The 19245-nt window shown below is 33.1% G+C and overlaps 1 protein-coding gene across 1 annotated transcript in view; it reads left to right on the top strand.

Annotated features, from left to right (window-relative positions):
• Nucleotides 1-19245, top strand: part of ASCC3 (activating signal cointegrator 1 complex subunit 3) — a 344494-nt gene that overhangs the window by 41186 nt on the left and 284063 nt on the right. The window contains 4 exon segments of the mRNA XM_044004344.1: nucleotides 10224-10341; nucleotides 11906-12113; nucleotides 12821-12962; nucleotides 13630-13755. Coding sequence (XP_043860279.1) covers nucleotides 10224-10341; nucleotides 11906-12113; nucleotides 12821-12962; nucleotides 13630-13755 — 594 coding nt within the window.

Below are 19245 nucleotides of genomic sequence, written 5' to 3'. Positions count from 1 at the left end.
TGGCTGCTTTTACTATTTTTTCTTTGACTTGGAAGCCTTGGATTTGCACTATAAAGTTTTGAAAGTTTTCATTTGGGGTGTCTTTTAGGTGGTGACCAGTGAAGTCTGTTTTTAGTTCTAAGAGATCTGGGCAGTTTTCTTTTTAAGATATCTTGAAATATGATGTCTATATTATTTTTTTGTTCATGGCTTTGAGGTAGTGCCATGATTCTTACATTTTTTCTCCTTGATCTGTTTTCCAGGTCAGTTGTTTTTGCTATGAGATGCCTTACATTTTCTTCTATTTTTTCAATCTTTTTTTTAAAACACATTTTTCACTTTTATTTGCATATTAACGCCACATTTACTCCTGTGCCATAAGCTTTTGTTTCTTCAGTTTCTTTTCGGATATCTTTTTCTTTTGAGCAACCTCCTCTTCTGGTTTAGGAACAATTTATTCCTTTTCAGTCAGTATTATCTCAATATGGCAAAGGGAACTCATGTATGGGTTAATTTGGCCATGAGTCCTGTAAGTATGCCATCGCATTTGGGGGGCCTTCTTAACTTGGATATGCCCAATGACAAGAGAATCCATATCCAAACCCTTCAGTTAAGCATTTCTGCATTTTTAAGCATATGCAGCAAGAACTCAGCACTCTTTTTGGGCCAACAACCCTGTGTCCAAACCTCACTGCTTAGCCTGGGCACACCTGCCAGCTCCACCACTGTATCGACAGAAGGGAAACACATTGTTTCTTCAGTGTGACATCTTTCAAATACTTGGTAGCTTTTCAGATATGCATGCCCTTGATAGATTGGGCTGTTTCATGGGTATTCTTGAAGTGGACCCAGAGATTTGAACCCCTTGACTTGCATGATTTCGTGGGGTTCTCCGGATCAAGAGAGTACCTCACCATTTTAAATGATCACCTAGAACGGCTCAAGGGAAGAGATATTTTTCCAATCTTTTGACTCTGTTTTAATGTTTCTTGTTTTATGGAGTCCTTGGCTTCTATTTAGTCCATTCTAATTTCAGAAAGTTTTTTTGCTTGGGTGAGGTTAGGTATCCCCTTGTACCAAGTTATTAATTCACTCTCCAGTTATTTGTTGTTGTTTTTCAGAACTCTCATTTCTTTTCCATTTTTTTCTCTAGAACTCTCCTTTTTTATTTATAATAAAAACATCTTGAACTTTAAGAAAAAAAATTTTGCTTCATCTCTTTTATACCTTTGCTTATTGATATTTTTAGGCATTTTTTGTGTCTTGATCATCTCTCTCACCATAATAGCTTTTTGTGCTGATTGTTTGCCCAGGCTTCTAGTTGACTTCCTTACTTTTGACTTGATGGTACTTCTGGACTCTACCCAGTTCTTGAGGGAAGATCTAGTCCTGTTCCTGCTTTCTTGGAGTATTGAGTGTTTTGTTATTCTGTGATCTCAGGAATAGCTCACTCCGCAGACCTGCAAGCTTCCAGTGATTCTGAAGTGGTCTGATCCATGGCAAAGCCTAATCACTGATCACTGTCCCCCCTGGTCTGAGCCTACAACTTCCTGGACTGAGTTTAGGTCTGAGCAACAGTAGACTGCTGCTGGAACAAGCCACTGTTTGCCACATGGGAATAAATCTCTGTTGGTTCAACGTGATAGAACTCTGGTCTTTTTTTTTGGTCTGGGATTCATTGCCTGGTTATTACTCTGCAGCTTCAGAGTGAACTAGAAGTTGGAACTGAGACTATGCTCTGCTCTTGGGGCTCTGAGCCAAACAGCTGCTTCTTGTTCCTTTCTTGGTATAATCTTAGAGCCTTGTCCTAGAACTCTATCTGTAGGCACAATTTTCCCCCTCATTCTTTCTGCCTTGGATTTCTGAGCAAGAACCAAGTAGTAGGTGACAAATTTGCCAGTTGGCACCTATTCCCATGTCCTTCAAGAGGTCATTCCTAGTATAGATATGATACCTCTTTTGCCCTAGTGCATAGTCTCTCTGTTCACTGGAATGCTTCAAGATGCCCTGAGATTCTAGCCAGATCTCTTTCCTAGTGTGCACCAACTTCTGTTTTCCTATACTGAACTGGGCTAGAAAATGTACTTACTCACTGTGATGATTTTTCTTGGATTTACCGATTGGCATTTGATCTGGTGGTCTGACTCCAGGTTCATGCTATATCCATACCCCCACGTAGGTGCCTCTACTTTATAAATAAATATGTATCAATTAATTGGGTTTGGGATCAAATCCCAGCTGTTACTTATTAACTGTGTGACCTTAGGTAAGACACCTAAATTCTCTAGATTGCAGTTTTCTCATTTGTAAAAATGTTGATCTGAATGTTGGGTTAGGCATTCTCTAAGGTCTCGTTTAGTCCTGGAATTCTATGATTCTTTAAGTTTTCAAAAATTGCCATAAGTATTCATCTGTTTAATATTCTGATACTTTCCTTATTTTCTTTTAATTTTCATTTATACTCCTTTTTACATTACATTCAGGAAACATTTTTCTTTATAATTTAATACCTTGACAAAGATTTATTCTGATTGTTAAATACTATTAAAATGTTTCAGTTTTTCAGGTTTGTAATAATTTCTGATTTCAACTGAAATCAACTTTTTTGGTTTTTGATCATAAAGAATGCTATCAGTTTATTAGTATTTTAAAGGAAATTGTAGTCTGAGGTTTTAAACGTGGAGTATCTATTTTTAACCTTATCTAATTAATTATAGTATACAGGGAATAAATAGTTCTCACATTGCAAGTTGTCTTAATTAAGTTTTAAAGTGACCTTGGTTTCTACTTTATTAAATTGACCTGCTAGATTAAGTATCTATAAATAATAGACATTACTTATTCTGAAAAATCATTAGTCTAACTCATCTAGCTCCTTTCAGTATAACAGCTCTCTAGTGTACCTTATTCTTAAGAGTAAATAAATGTAGCACTGTTTTTATGGTCACATTCTTTTACTGTTTAAGAATTTAATATGGAGAATGTAAATATTTAAAATTAATCTGTGTCATGAACCAAATTAAGAATAATATTAGTATTTCAGGGATAATATGTTCTACCTTATATGATTATAAAATAAAATATAGTTCCAAAAAGATTATAAATTTCTAAAACTTGTTTGCAAAATAATCTTTCTTAATGTATACATTTTTACATATCCACAGATTACTATATGGCATCCTATAAGAGAGTATATCAATAAAATAGTTTTTGTTTTAAGTAGTCTTTTTTGTTTTGTTTTTATAATAATTACTGTAATCCTAAAATGACACCATCATTATTAGACAATTATTCATATTATGCGAAGTTTACAAAGAGAAATGCATAGAATTTTTTTTCCTGTTTAAATTATGGCATTTATAAAGATTGAATTAGATGATTACATTTATCTGGATTTTTTCCCCTCTTTTTCCTGGCATACCTGCAGTCATCAATGGCAGAGAATTTAACAGTTTATTTCTTGAATCCTTATGTGGAAAATAGTTCAGAGTTTGGGATTAAGAGTTTTAGTAATTCACAGAATACTTAATAATTTATGGAGTTATATTTATAGATTTTGGGGGATTATCTATAATCTGTAATTAAAATTGGGTTGTAGTTATATTAGTGTGATGCTATTATATCTGTTTCTGATAAGTTCTAGTTAATAATAATAGCATTTTTATAGGACTTTAAGGATTGCAAAAAACTTTACAAATATCTCATTTGTTCCTCACAATAACTCTGGCATGTAGGTATTATTAATATTTTCATTTTGTAATTGAAAAAAACTAAGGCTCAGTTTGCCCCAGGGCCACACAGTAAATATTTGAGGGAGGATTCAGATTCAAGTCTTCCTGACTCCCAAGTACAGCCCTTTATTCACTCTGCAACCTAGGGGCAGAAAATATCTTGATAAAGATATTTCTTTTATTGGGGTATTAAGAGTTAAATATAAAATTCTCTTGTGGAATATGAATATTTTTCTTTCTTATCTCACATCCTACAATTCACTTACAAGTGAATTATAAGAAGTATTTGAAGATTATCTTGACTCCATTTTAAAGAAAAAATATGGGTAGCATAGTAGTAGATGCTTTGTAAGAAATAGGCCTGCATATGTTGCTGAAATGAAGTTTTTTGTACCAGTCTAAAGTCTCCAGTAGTAATTTTGTGTTTTGAAAATTTAACGAGTTACAAATATGTAAATATGAACAATATCAGTACTACAAGTATTCTTAGGTATTATCTAGTTCAGCCTTTAATTTTATCTTTTTTTTTTTTTTTTAGTGAGGCAATTGGGGTTAAGTGACTTGCCCAGGGTCACACAGGTAGTGAGTGTTAAGTGTCTGAGGCTGGATTTGAACTCAGGTACTCCTGACTCCAGGGCCGGTGCTCTATCCACTGCACCATCTAGCTGCCCCCAGATTTAATTTTTAAAAGGCTTTTATTTGCCCCTCATAAAATTGAATCTTAGATAATAATTTGATAGGTATGGCATATACCCCAATCACATATCTATATGGTCAGGACTATAAGGATCCTCCCTTGCCTGTTATTGTATTCAAGACTGTAGATTTATATTATAGTTTAACTTAACTAGACATAATTTTTAAAGATGATATTTTTAATCATTTTTCTTCTACTTAGTTTTCCTGTGCTGACATTTTTTGAGTAATATTGCAGTGTTCAGGAGAATTTGATTGGCTGATTGGGAGTCTGTCCTTGACTTGGACTTTGTACCTGCTCTTCTCATTGGCAACTGTTTTAAGTGAAGATATGTACATCTCCATTTCCTACCTTGATATTATTAGAGGGCTGTTGAATGTGGATATTGCTGTTCTATCTTTTTAGGGAATCTCACGTAATTTTGACATATGCAAAAAACATATTGTAAGAGAGCTTTGAATAGGTCTAATGTGTTTTTAAAGTCAACAGACAAGAAGCATAGTTGGATCTTATGGATCTTAATTATGTGATGATAAAGATGTGTTCTGCTGTGAAATATTGACTTTCTTTTTTTTTTTTTGGTGAGGCAATTGGGGTTAAGTGACTTGCCCAGGGTCACATAGCTAGTAAGTGTTAAGTGTCTGAGGCCAAATTTGAACTCAGGTCTTCCTGAATCCAAGACTGGTGCTCTATCCACTGCGCCACCTAGCTGCCCCAAAATATTGACTTTTAAAGCTGTTTGTTCCCTTCTAACACTCTCATCAAGGATGCTCTAGGTATGAGTAAATCATTCGGACAAAAATTGTTGACAGGAAAGTAGGCACATGGGTAGTAGGTATTTATTGACGTTCTCTCAGTTAACTTTTTTTTTTTTAAAACAAGAAGATCTGAGGATTTGTTTCCTTTTTACACTTTTGATATCCTTACTTCCTAAAGATACTTTGAGAGCCAGTACCTCAGTGCTCTCAGAAATATGTCTCCTTTGGCACAGACCTCTTTGAATACTTGGTCAGCTCTGATTGCTTTTCCATGCTTCATTTATTTACTATCATTTGAATAGTTGAGTATTTTTTGAAGCAACAATTTCTCAAATAGTTCCTCTGGAGAATTTACCAGCAGAAATGGGAAATCCATAAAATATGGTATACTTAATTTCTTTTGGTAGACATTTTATTAAATGTTTTATCAGCCAATTAATAGGCTTTTATTAAATGCTTTTTATGTTCCAGGCATTGTGCTAGGAACTAGGGATACAAAAACAGTGAATGAAACAATCCCCATTTACAAAGGGATGTCAAATAAAAAACTCATTTTCATTGCTAGTAAACCATTTTCCTTTAATTGACACGACTTTAAGGAATTTTCCTCACTCTCCTGAACATGAATTTTATTTTTTTTAAGTGACAAAAGTATCTAAGTTCTATAAAAAATGAATAGAAAATGTTAGAAAAATTTTTAATCATTTTTATAACACATTATAGGATTAATATGCTAATTAAAGAGGAATTAATTATATGCTAATTAAAGAAATTTCCTGCATGTAATACTAAAACTTAATTTTTAAAATTAGTATTGCAACAGTTCAATGTGGTTCAGTATATGCTAGGTACAGTTAGCTGTTTTCTGTTTATAATGTAAGTTCCCTGAGAAAACAGGGATTGCCTTGCTTTTTTTGTATTTCTATCTTGAGTGTTTAATAGTAATTCCTTAGTAAATATTTTTTTACAAATTTATTTGTTCATTTGCATTATTGAAAGTAGTCCCAAATGGTAGAACCCAAACATTTCATAATCTAAGGACCAAGTATTTCTTTTGTATTTCTGTCTAAACTTGTATGTTTCTGAAAGTCTTGGAATTTCAAGATATTTTAAAATTATGAATACTGGACACATGAGGCATTGTAAAGTTATTTAATTTCCCCATCCTGATTCATTTGCAATTTTTCCCTGCTTATTATCCCATAATACATTATCCCTCAAGAAATTATAATATTACCTTTCCTACTCCTGCAAAGTTACGGCCTAAGACTTCTCTGTCTTTAAATTTGACCTAAGGGACCTTATTATTCTGCCTGTGAGAAAGTCACTTGACTTCTCTGGTTCTCAGTCTCTTCACCTGTAAAGTATAGTGGTTGGACTACTTTTCTTCTATGGTTCCTTCCAGTTCTATATCTGCGCTCTTTTGATCCTATTATCATTGTGTTGTGCTTCTGACTATGTAAAGAAATAAAAATTAGACAATAACCTTTACCACTTCTTCTTCATACTTGGAGTAAACTCTAACATTTTATTTTCAGGGTATGATGGGAAATTGGTCTTATTGGTTATATTGTTTTAGTATAAATATCTAAATCTTTAAATAAAGATATTAATTGAAGACATGTTAAGATGACTTTATTCTTATATCTTCTAATTATCTTATATTTTTAATTATTTCCTCGTTATGCTTTATGTTATGTTATTGTCAAATTACAAAACTTTGTGACTTTTGCACTTTGTAATAAACATATTAACCAAAGCTTAGGGAAAAAACAAATAATGTGCTGCCTAAAATGATTTGTTTTCTATTATTCAAGGATAGAATAGGGTGCCTTATAAATTTTCTAAATAGAAGTGTTCTTCAATCAACACAGTGATTTGTCAGTGACAAACAGAAAAAAAAAAGGGTAAGCCTTCTGTTCAGCTGGATTAGTTTTCTTCCTGTTGTTCATTTTCCCATTACTTTATTTTTAAGTTATTTTAGTAAAATCAACGTATTGAAGTTTCTGTGAGGAAACTTTAAATGCCATCACAGAAAAATGAAAATTATTACATCTTACTAGACAAGAAACAACTTGTTACTGATGTAGCAGTAACTTTAAAATCAATTATTTATGTAGTCCATTTTTTTGTTACTGGAAAGATAAAAATCAGTAACCAAATATAAGAAAGACTAAAAATGAGAAGACGTACATGCAAATAAATAGCTGTAGCATGACCTATTTCGGGAGGTTATTGATATCCTCTTCCCCCAAAGAAAAGGATAAAAGGACAGATATCTCTGCAGACTATTACCATCTCCTAAGGATGTTGTCCATGTTGTTTGTATTTCTGTCTGAACCTGTATGTTTGATTCCACTCAAACAAATTGGGCTTATTTCCTTCACAAATTCTTTCTGGAGATTGTTTTCAGGTACATTTAATAAATCTAGTGGCAGCCTTTATAGCTTTGTGGGGGAAATGAATTTGTTCATGATAATTATAGCAGATATCACAATTTTTAAAAAGTTCTCAGGGTATAGTTGGTCTGTTAATTGGATTTGTGTCAATTTACTTGAAGCTTTTTCCAAGATTGCATTCTAAGAGTGCCCATCTCCTTTTCCAGTTCACTTGTGACATTGGCATTTTTACTGTGCTTTTTTGATTATTACATAGTACTTTTTGTAAATAAAGATTTCCAGTGTCTTCTGGTTCCTTCCCTGTTCAGATTTAAGGAACACTTTAATTTATGCTTACATTTCATCAAATCTGAGTTTTGGAGTGAAATTATTTCTTGTTATTCCTCAGTACTGACATGCAGTATGTTCTCTAACTCTGAGCTAAGTATATCATTTGCAAAAATTTCATAGGCATATTTTTAGTCCTCTAAGTGGGAAATTTCTTTAAAAGCAGTGCCTATGGTTAGAGCAGTATTATGCAAGTATGAAATTGTCTTTAAGATGGAAGGCATATGGTGAATCTATAAAAGTGTAAAATTTTACATAGGATTGTTCAACTTTGAGTATATCAGGTCAAAAAAGAAGAGTCTGAAGGTAAATGAGGAAAGGACAGTTGAGATAAGTCAAGACTTTGAGCAGAATACCATATTAAGATTATATCGGGGGGGCAGCTAGGTAGTGCAGTGCATAGAGCACTGGCCCTGGATTCAGTAGGACATGAGTTCAAATCCGGCCTCAGACACTTAACAATTACTAGCTGTGTGACCCTAAGCAAGTCACTTAACCCCAATTGCCTCACCGCCCCCCCAAAAATTATATCACATAATAAATATTTCATTCTGGCAAGAAGTACTTCTTTAGTGCATTGTTTGTATTGTAGAAACAATTTGTTTTGAATCAAATGCAGTGCCTCACCCATAATGGACACTACCCTAGTCTGCTTTATCTGGATAAGCACAGATATGGAAGAGGACCAAATGAATTGTGATGATAATTTACCCTGCTTTAACAAAGTGTAGTGGAATATTGAAAGGCTTTTAGAATGTTACATTTGTGGATTGTCCTTGATTGGCCTGAAAAATATGCTGCTGTTAAAATATTACTGATTTTAAAATTACAGATTTTTGTTTTGAAAATCAGTTCCATTTATGATTCCTTAAAATTATGATCCGTTTAAGTGGAATTTTAGCAGTGAAAGAGAAAATGGTGCTACTGGATATTTCACTTAGGTGATCTTCCCTAGATCAGATGGAATTAATATTGAATGAATAAATAAATGAAGCATTTATTACGATTATTATGTACCAAGAACCTGTGTTATTGTGCACTGAGGATACAAATAGAAAAAGTAATGCAGTCCCCGCATGCTGATGAATGAAACAACACATATAGAAGGTTTCAGCTGCAGGGTTGTATGGAAAAGTGGTTATGCTTCGTCTATCATGTTATTTCCTCTGGTTTATATCAATTTCTGATGTTGACAGTGCCAAGGACTGACATGGTTAGATTTACATTTTTGAAAAAACATGTTGGTAGTTGTGTTGAGGATGGATTGGGATGGAAAACTTTAGGAAGGGAGAGACTTTAGAAAGTAATTTTTTAAAAAATAAGTAATTGAAATAATCTAAAAAATGGAGAATGAGGACCTGAGTTGTCTAGGGTATTGCCTGTTTAAGTGGAAATAAGGAGAGGTATGTGAGAGATGCTGTGGATTCAGAAATGACAAGATTTGGAAAATGATGGATGTGGGGTAAGAAAGAAAGTGAGGCATTGAGAATGACACCAAGGTTCTGAACCTGGGGCATTGTAAGGATGGTTCTGCCCTTGGCAATAAAAGATGAGTTTGAAAGCAAGGTGGATTTGGGGCAAAAAATGAGTATATATAATAGAACTTTAATAAAATTTTGTTGAATGAATCAATGAAGGAAAACTGTGTGCTTACAGCAGTCAGACAGCCTGGATTTTCCACAGCACTGCTTCATATATTCTACTCTGTTTTCTCCAGAAATTATGAAAATATCCCAGACATGTCAGTATTTCGACAAATAAGCCCTTCTGATTAGAGGGCTGGAGGGAGGAACAATAAACTCCTCTACAAGCACCCCTTTATAGAGGACTCAAAATTTTCCATCAGCTGCTCTACTTAGTTAAATATTATGCCCCTGGGGTGCTGGGCACCCTCAGCTCTCACCTCCTTTTCAGAGGGCTAAATGATTTGTCCAAGGCGACATAGTCTGTAGCAGTCAGAATGTGAAAGTTGGTGTCTTCTCACTTTACTTTATCCCTTTTTGTATTTGTCAGGTTCCTGAAAATCAGCTATGTAGAAGCCAGATTCTTTTGTGAATTTAAATGTGAAGGGAAACTTGAGTTTTTATAAAATGAAAAATGCTTAATTAACCAAATAAATTTTTATGTATTACTTTTCTTAAAGGAGGTCACTCGAATAATTTTATAATTTTAATCAAACAATTTCTGATTTTCACCTGCTGAATGACAGAATTTCAGGGGATGAACAAGCTAGTCAAACCTAGTATCTCCTGAGACATATGGTATTGTTATCTTGACTTTTTGTTGCAATGATAGCAGTCTTTATATGTGTGTGTATGTGTTTGCTTCTTAGCTATTTGAACTGCTAGGACCTGAGGGATTTGAACTTATAGAGAAGCTCCTCCAAAACAGAGTTATAATTGTGGATAGATTTCTCTCTTCAAATGACCATAAGTTGCAAGTTCTTCAAGGTACGATCATTTCGCTGTTCATTCATATGTAAATGAAATATTTAATGTTAGTAGAAAATTTCTAATATAATGAAACTTTACATAAAATAGTAATTTATCACATAATTCACTTCTATTATCTTTGGTTATATTACATTGTGTTCATGGTGTAATGACAAGGGAAATAGGAATGACAAGGGAAATAAAAAAGGCAACCGTTCTCCACATTTTAATGCTCTGTTTAATTCTTCTCCTTTACCTTATTTGGTGCTGGAATTTAGATAACCTCATTCTTCGAAGTAGAGCCTTATTAAACTTCATCTTACTCTAAAGTAAAGTTAATCCTGCTGAGACGGTTTGTTGAGTCTCCCTCCTTGACATGAGAAACTTAATAATTTAAGAAAGTTCATGATTGTTCTGTTTTTAAAAATGTTTCTTTTCCATTTCCTTTAAGATTAAAGTAAACTATTTATTATACATAATTAAGCAAAATAGGTAGCAAAACATTACTTGTTCCACACAGTACAGTTCAAACCTGGAAGGGACATAAAGGGCCCAAAGAGCTGAAAGTTCCTCATTTTACAGAAAAGGAAATTAAGACCTTGAGTTGAGTTGTTATGTGACTTGCCTTATATAGGTCATATAGGTAATAATAGCAACAATTATTCTAATACTTAATACAGCTTACATTTTTGTAGTACTTAAAAGTTTGCATAGTACTTTGTGTGTGTGTGTGTGTGTGTGTGTGTGTGTGTGTGTGTGTGTGTGTGTGTGTAAAATTTGTTCCCTTCACTAGCCCTGTGAGGTAGGTTATCATTGTCCCCATTCTACAGATGAGGAAACTGAGGCCCAAATAAGTTAAGCCACTTGCTGAAGGTCATACAAGTTAGTGCAGAGCAAACATTTGAACCCATAGCCATTGATTTCTAAATATAGCTCTCTTTCTAATACAATATCTCTTAACTTGTTTGTACTCTTATTTGTACTTGCTTTGTTGCTTGTGTATTGACCAATCATCATCAGATGTGATTTCCAGTATTGTTTTTTATTTCATTCATTCATTCATTCATAGTATTTTTTGAACAGCAGTTCTATAGAATATCAGCGGAGGAGAGGGTTAAATTTAATCAGTCCAACAAAATGATTATGTAATTACTGACAGGAAATAAGTTATATTTGTGTGTTGTACATATTTTGAGTGTAATTTGATATAGAATTATTAACTACACATTTTAGAATCCTGATCTCTGAAAGTGAGACTCCCAAATAATATTTAATACCAAAGGCTTAAAAACCAAACTGCTATAATTTATTTTATAAGCTTCTCTTTTACATACAGACAATCAGTACATGATGACCATTAAATAAGTTTCTCTTATGTAAATGTGGAAAAACTCCTCGATAGTGAGCAGTTACATTTATATTCCTAATGCTGAATTTAAGTGATATATTTCGTTACATTTTATTTTACTTTTCTTTTGGGGTGAGAAGATAAAGAAATTGCTTTCATAAATAATAAGGAACTACATGTGTCAGACACACATTTCAAAAATACCTTACATGCTTTTATAAATTTGCTTTGTAGACAGTTGTAAAAAATTTTCAGGAGAAAATGTTAAACCTAATTATGGTTGTCAAGTCACTATTCAGTCTGAACAAGAAAAGCAGTTAATGAAACAGTATCGTCGGGAAGAAAAAAGAATTGCCAGAAGAGAAAAAAGAGCAGGAGAAGATGGAGAGTGTTTAGGAGAAGGACTAGCGTGCTTTGATCCTAAGGAGTTGAGGATGCAAAGGTAATAAATGCCAGAAGCTGATGAATGTTTATGCTAACATATGCCTTTTTTTTTAGTTTACCTTCAGTATTATAAATATTTCTGACTTGATCACATTTTTTTTCCAGATAGAGGATTTTTCTTTTTTCTTCTTCATGAAAACCTAATCTTCTGGGATAAGAATGCAGTGGTCTGCTTAATTACAATCTTGGTTGTATCTATATAAACTAGAAATTGAGATTTTAGAGGCAAACTACCATTAATTTGAGATTTATGAAGCCTGGAGTAAATGTATTAATCATTTTGTTTTCTTCTCTAGGTGAATGAATATTGTTTTCCATGTTGTCAAATAGTGGTAGAGGAGAGAAAAAAAGAATACACATAATCCATTAGTACCCATACTTTAATTCATGGTTTTTAAAATATAGAGATTCATAAAAAAGACATGTTCACATTTTTATATGCCTCAGAGTGAGGAAAATAACACTATAAAGAACACTGTTTTATGTGATAGGTTCATGCTATCTAAAAATAGCATCTAAAATGTATTGTCGTCTTATATTTGGTGGTTCATAAATTTTAGCCTCTTTATTGGTACCTATATAGTTTAATTTCTTTTGGAATTCAAAGATAGCTGAAGTAATTATTTTAGTTGTTTCAGTCATTTTGACGCTCATTTTGTTGCAATGTATATAATTACCAACCTGGCCTCATTTTTTTCTTTATAGAGAGCAAGCACTTATGAATGCTCGAAGTGTACCCGTTCTGAACAGACAGAGGGATGTAGATATTGAAAAAATTCATTATCCACATGTTTATGATTCCCAAGCTGAAGCCATGAGAACATCGGCATTCATTGGGGGTGCAAAAGTATGTGTTTGGTATATGACTTTTTTTGAGTAATGCATCTCTTCCTAGTAAAGAACATACTGTTTCTTCCTCTATTTCCCCTGACTTCCCCCACTCCAGTAACTTTTGCTCATTGATCTATTGTAGTAAATTATGCCTCTTCAATAATTTTTCATGTTTGTATTTCATTTTGATAGTTAACAATAATTTCTAGTTACACCACATCTAGTTGTTATATGTTAAAAGACCTACTGATTAAGTGTCCTAACTCCTTAGCTATGCTTAACACTTTTAGTCTCAGGAATTCTGTCTACTAATATATTTCTTGAAAGTGTTGTATGATACAATAATAAATAAAAATAAATTTGGGTTCTCCGTATACCCTAATAGTATGCTGTGACTTACTTTGAACAAGTTATTTCCATTCTTCCCCCATCAACTTTACTACTAGTTAATATGCGCCCCCCCCCGAATTGTGTAGAGTCAACCTTAAATATTTCCCCATCTTCATTAGTCCAGTGTGTTATAGATCGCTGAGATTTAAATATTCTTTTCTATTTAAATTTTCTTTGTTTTTTAACTCATACATAATTTTGATGTTGTGTCATAAATAAGAATAAAATATAAACCATAGCAATTGTTAAGATGTTTTCATTTTAACCATTTGATTCTAATTCTTTTATTATAGATGCTTTTACCAGAAGGCATTCAAAGGGAGAACAATAAGATGTATGAAGAAGTAAAAATTCCCCACAGTGAACCAATGCCAATAGGCTTTGAGGAAAAACCAGTTTTTATTAAAGACTTAGATGAGGTAAGAGAAACATTTTTATAGAATAATTCATATTCACTAGAACTTTATGTATTGATATGCATTATAAATGATTTAAAGCATTTTCCTGACAGGCCTCTGCACAGGTACATATATATGCATTTTATGCTTCAATAAGAGTGAGTGAGCTGTTGTCTTTAGACTTTGGGATTTAGTGGCACTACTGTACTTTATGCTGATTAGACCACATGTAGAATGCTGTCTTTGATTATGAGCTTCCCATTTTAGGAATGTTATAAGGAGAGTGAGGTAACCTAAAACCATGTTATATTAGGAATTAATGAAAGAACAAGGGATGCAAATTGAAAGCCACTGAGCTTTATTTGTTCCCTGGGAAAATTCTAGAAAGGATCATTAAAAGTATGGTTGGTGAACATCTAGAAAAGGAAATGATTGTAAAGAGCCAGCATGGCTTCATCAAGAAACATTTGTATCAGATTAGCCTAATTTCCTTTTATGTCAGAGTTACTAAATTATCAGATGAGGGGAATCTTGTGGGTGCAGTTAACTTGGATTTTTTTTTTTTTAGTGAGGCAATTGGGGTTAAGCGACTTGCCCAGGGTCACACAGCTAGTAAGTGTTAAGTGTCTGAGGCCGGATTTGAACTCAGGTACTCCTGACTCCAGGGCCGGTGCTCTATCCACTGTGCCATCTAGCTGCCCCTAGTTAACTTGGATTTTTAAAAGCAAATCTTTTGATAAAAGAAGCTTCTTGTGGAAGAGATGGTAAACTATGTATTAGCCAGTTATAACTTAGATGGATTGAGAACTGGTTGGAGGCCAGACCCAAATAATAGTTGGTAACAATTGAATGTTAGTTTGGCAATAGGTCTGTAATTGAATATTTCCAGGAATATGTGTTTGACCTTGTGCTGCTTTATATTTTTATCATCGGCTTGCACAAAGTTATATATGGTATGCTCATTAAATTTGTAAATGTTACAGAGCTAGAAGAAAGAGCTACAAGGTAGAGAATTGGGCTGCATCTGATAAGATATAAATAAACTTATAAAGTATAAGATAGAGGAAGCATTAGGTTTTTCTGAAAGGAACTGGGTTTTGGGGGGTAGGGGGGAGGTTCGTATACTGAAAGTTCATTCTGCAGTGAATTTGTAATGTTTAACTTGGAGCCATGGCACCTGAGCTTAAATCCCAACTCTGCCATTTATTTGTAATTTAACAGTTACATAACTTCTTTGGGTCTCAGTTTCCTTAAATGAGAGAGTTGATCTAAATGACCTTCAAGCTTTCTTCCAGCTGTTAGATCTATGATCTTGGGGTGAATAATATGGGAGTACAGGGGTAATTGTTTTGAGGTATGTGTATATTAATTTGTCAGAAACATTTTATTTATAGAAACAATTACAAAGAACAGCTAATTTCCCAAACTTCAAAATTATAATAAAACATCAAATTTTTGTAATGTATATCCAAGTCTTACATTTTTAATGGACTTCATTTAATTCCTCAAGTAATATCAAGTTTACTTTCTATTGGAGGGTTACAGTAAGCACACTCTTAAGAAAATCTTCCAAAATACAATGCAGGTCAAGTCAGTTCAGCTTGCAGGATTGGCTCTTTAATTTGTTTTGCAAACATTCTTGTTGATTGTCCTTTAGAAGAAAAAGCTTTGCCTCACTTTGCAATAAACAGCTACATTTCAAATCATGGCAGTAAAAATAGAGCAAAGCAGCTACTTTCTAGTCTGTCAATTCTCACAACAATGCCATTTTCTGTTACTTGGCTGGCATTTGTATTAACAATTAATCTTGGCTCCAGTGTACTGCTGCCTTCTCAATTACTTCCACTGATTTTTCTCTAAATACTTGAAAGGAGTAAAGTACTTGTCATTCTTTCACATATACAAAATATCTAAATAAATAAATTATGCATATTTGTTTAATTTTTAAAGTATAAAATAGCACAGACTTTAAAAAGTCAGCAACAAAAATTATAATCCAAATTAGTCTGACCACATACACTAATTATTTCATTTTAAATTATTTCATCAATCAAAAACATAACCAACAATTATATATAAAGTACAGTTCTTAGTTATTTAAAAACTTATGCTATTGTTAAAGCTGTCAGATAGTATTTTACTAGGTTTTTGTGCAATAGAACATAATTGGGGTGTTAAATAATTAGAATATAATTTACTTTTTCAAAAAAATGTCCATGCCCTTTCTGTGAATGTTAGATATAAACCCTAAGAAAGTTAGTAATAAAACCAGATTGTTATAGGATAGAATCTGTGATTTATTTGGTATTAGAAACTTCTGGCAAAGAAACTCATATCATTGTAGGTGCGCACCTTCTTTGCAACTTACTGTCTTAGAGAGTTGCCTAAAGCACTAAAAGGTCAAGTGACTTGTTTATGGTCATACAATTAGAATTTGGCAGTGACAACAATTGAACCCACATCACTATCTATTTTGTACTAGCAAAGAACTTGAAACAAAATAGATGTCCATTGATTAGGAAATGGTTAAACATGTGGTATATGAGTATAATAGAATATTGCTATTTTATAAGAAATGATAAATGTGATGAATACAGAAAACTATCAAGATTGATACGAACTGACAGATTGAAGTAGGAAGAAACAGGCAAACAGTAGGAAATGGAAATGGAAAGAACAACAATAAAACAATTGAAACTGGATGTGGTCAAATTAGACTGATCAAGCTTGTCCCCAAAGGAGAGAAGAGAATTCAGGGGGCAGGAAGCTGGCCAGGATGGGAGTGGGGTGGGGAGTTTAGGGAGGGGAGGGAAGGATGGATTAAACTATCAATATGGGGCACCATAAATAATGTTGGATTTGCATGATGTATTATTTAATTTCGTTGAATTGTTTTTCCCCCTTTTAAATTTATTATAGGTGATGGTTGTCTGGGAAGGGCAGAAGAGAAGGGTATACTTATCAATGTCAATGTTGTGAAAACAAAAAATATTCACTTATTAACAAAATAAAAAGACAAATTTATACCTTTAAAATTGTCCAGCTTACATTAAAAAATGCTGAAGTCTTATGGCTAAATGTGTTGTTTGCTTTTTTTCCTAGAATAAGTATAATAATTGTCCTGTCCCTGACACATGTTGATTGTATGACCCTGTACAAGTCATTTACCATCTTAGTGCTCTAGGCAACTCTCTAAAACTATAAATTGTTGCAATATATGCTGGCCTATATTGCTAGAGGGAGTTTCCTCATCTGGGAGTTCATCATCTTAAGGAAATTACAGGTTTTGTCTCTTTCTCTATTTGTGAATCGACATATGGTAGATGTACTTGTTCTGTTTTTTTGAGTTAGTTAAGAGATAAATTCACATGTAGGAATGAAAAATTGTTACTTGAGGCTAGTTAACAATTACATTGAGTGTAATATGAACCGTAAAGTTTCTGTGTAGAGAGTACTCAGTAGAAATAGGTTAAACTGAATGAATCTCATTTGAGAGAAAATCCTATATGTACTTGTTTTTATTAATAGTAATTATTTGTCTGTATGAGGTAAACCACATCAGAATTGAAGCACTTAAATTCTAATGGGAACACTTGCAAACAACTAAGCATGAAAGGGCACCAGCTGCAGAAAAACACCTGCTAAGTTACATTGGGAATTCTGACATCTGCCTGTAGTTAGAAATAATCTAATAAAATGCCACTCCTTAAAGTCTGCCAACAAGTCCCCCCCTCCCCAAACCCCCTCCCTCCATTGATCAGACAGATAGCCTATCATCAGAACAAAAAGCTTGTGACAGAGGATATTTGAACTATCTCAGAGCCATAATTTGATAAATTTTGATGATTAGAAGCTCGAATAGTTGTAGTTGTCCTTATTTTTTCCCACCCTTTAATTTTCCATTACCTATACAAATAGTATTTATATTTTGATAAGATAAAATAGGATCTTATATCTTAGTTTTCCAGGCTTATGTTCTAGTACATATAGATATATACATACACTAGAAAGTAGTTCTATTTTCCTTAAAGGGATTTTAACTTTTAACAGAAAATACAAGTTTTAGAAATAGCATAAAGTCAATGATTTAATAAATTGTTGCTGTATACTTGCAACAATCTGTATATTTTATCATTTGTTCATTAAATAAACATTTATTAAATGAGTATGTGCAGAGCACTGTTAGACACTAGAGCTTGATTTCTAATGGGGATGCAACATGTAAGTAAATATAATAAAAAGAAAAAAGAGCTATAATGACTGCTGAGATGAGGAAAAGCTTCATGGTAGAGGTGGTTTCTGAATTAAACTTTGAGGGAGGTTGAGAATTCTAAGAGATGCAGAGAATTCTAGGCTTGGGAGTACAGTCTTTACACTGAGGAAAGAAATGGAATGCTGAGTTTCAGAAATCTTGAGTTTGTCTAGAATGTAGAATATGTGAAGAGGAGTTTGTTCTAGGATTTCAATGAACAGAGACAAACTGTTGATTTGTATGTTAGTTTGTTTCTATATGTTCTGTACCTGATGTATTCCACTGATCAATATTTTCATTCCTTTTAAAATTCCTCTTAACAATTCATCCTTTGAGTTTTGAGTTTGTTTAGCTCAGGACTGATCCATTCTTAAATCTACCCATTGTCTTATTCTCCCTTCTCATTGTTCCCTCATTTTTGCTTGTTTAGCTGAATGTATTTTTATACCAAACTTTGTGTGTATTCAGCTCTCCTTTATCTCATTCATATGAAAGTAGGTTCAAATCACACTGTCTCCTATTCTACTTGTGCATCTCCATTGTAAGATAATGTGTTCCTGTACCCTTCCTCCCCATTTCTTCTTTAGTGTATCTCTTTTTCTTTTCCCTTTCCTTTTCTTCCCTATTAACATCATCATTAAAATATAACAAGACCAGTCCAAGGCATTTGTTCTTATTTAACTTCCTCTTTGGACTCTGATAGTATTAGGGTTCTCATGGGATACGTTTATTATCTTCCCCTGTTATAATGTAAATAATACCTTAAAAGGTATGATTCCTTCCTTCTATTCACTTTTATTTATCTTTTCTCTCTCTTTTATTTTTGATGATGGCTGTCTAGTGGTCCTGTGATGCTTACATTATCTCTTCTTGGCATGTTTGGTAGGACACTTGTTTTTGCTAGGTAAATTTTCTTCTTTTTTTAAAAGCTTTTTAAAAACTTAAAAAATATTTCTTATTGTTTTGTGGAGTTATTTTAATTTTCAGGGATTCTTTTAATGGGATAGTGTTTTGAAACTCTTATACTAAACCATTAATTTTCCTGTCTTTCTTCCAGTTTCCCTTTTTCCAATTCTTTCCTGTGATGCTATCATTTATAATATTATTTTCCTCTTCTTTTTAAAAATATCTTGCTACATTTCTTATAGGAATTCTAGTTTTTTCTTATGATCAATCTGTTTTTCAAAAAACAAAGTTTTGCCTGTAAATCTTTTGAAAGCATTCTCCTCTTCTAGATGTTGTCTAATGAGTCCCAACTC

The sequence above is a fragment of the Dromiciops gliroides genome, chromosome 4, assembly GCF_019393635.1.
Source record: "Dromiciops gliroides isolate mDroGli1 chromosome 4, mDroGli1.pri, whole genome shotgun sequence".
In the NCBI taxonomy this organism is placed as follows: domain Eukaryota; kingdom Metazoa; phylum Chordata; class Mammalia; order Microbiotheria; family Microbiotheriidae; genus Dromiciops; species Dromiciops gliroides.
This window is presented reverse-complemented; position numbering and strand designations above follow the sequence as displayed.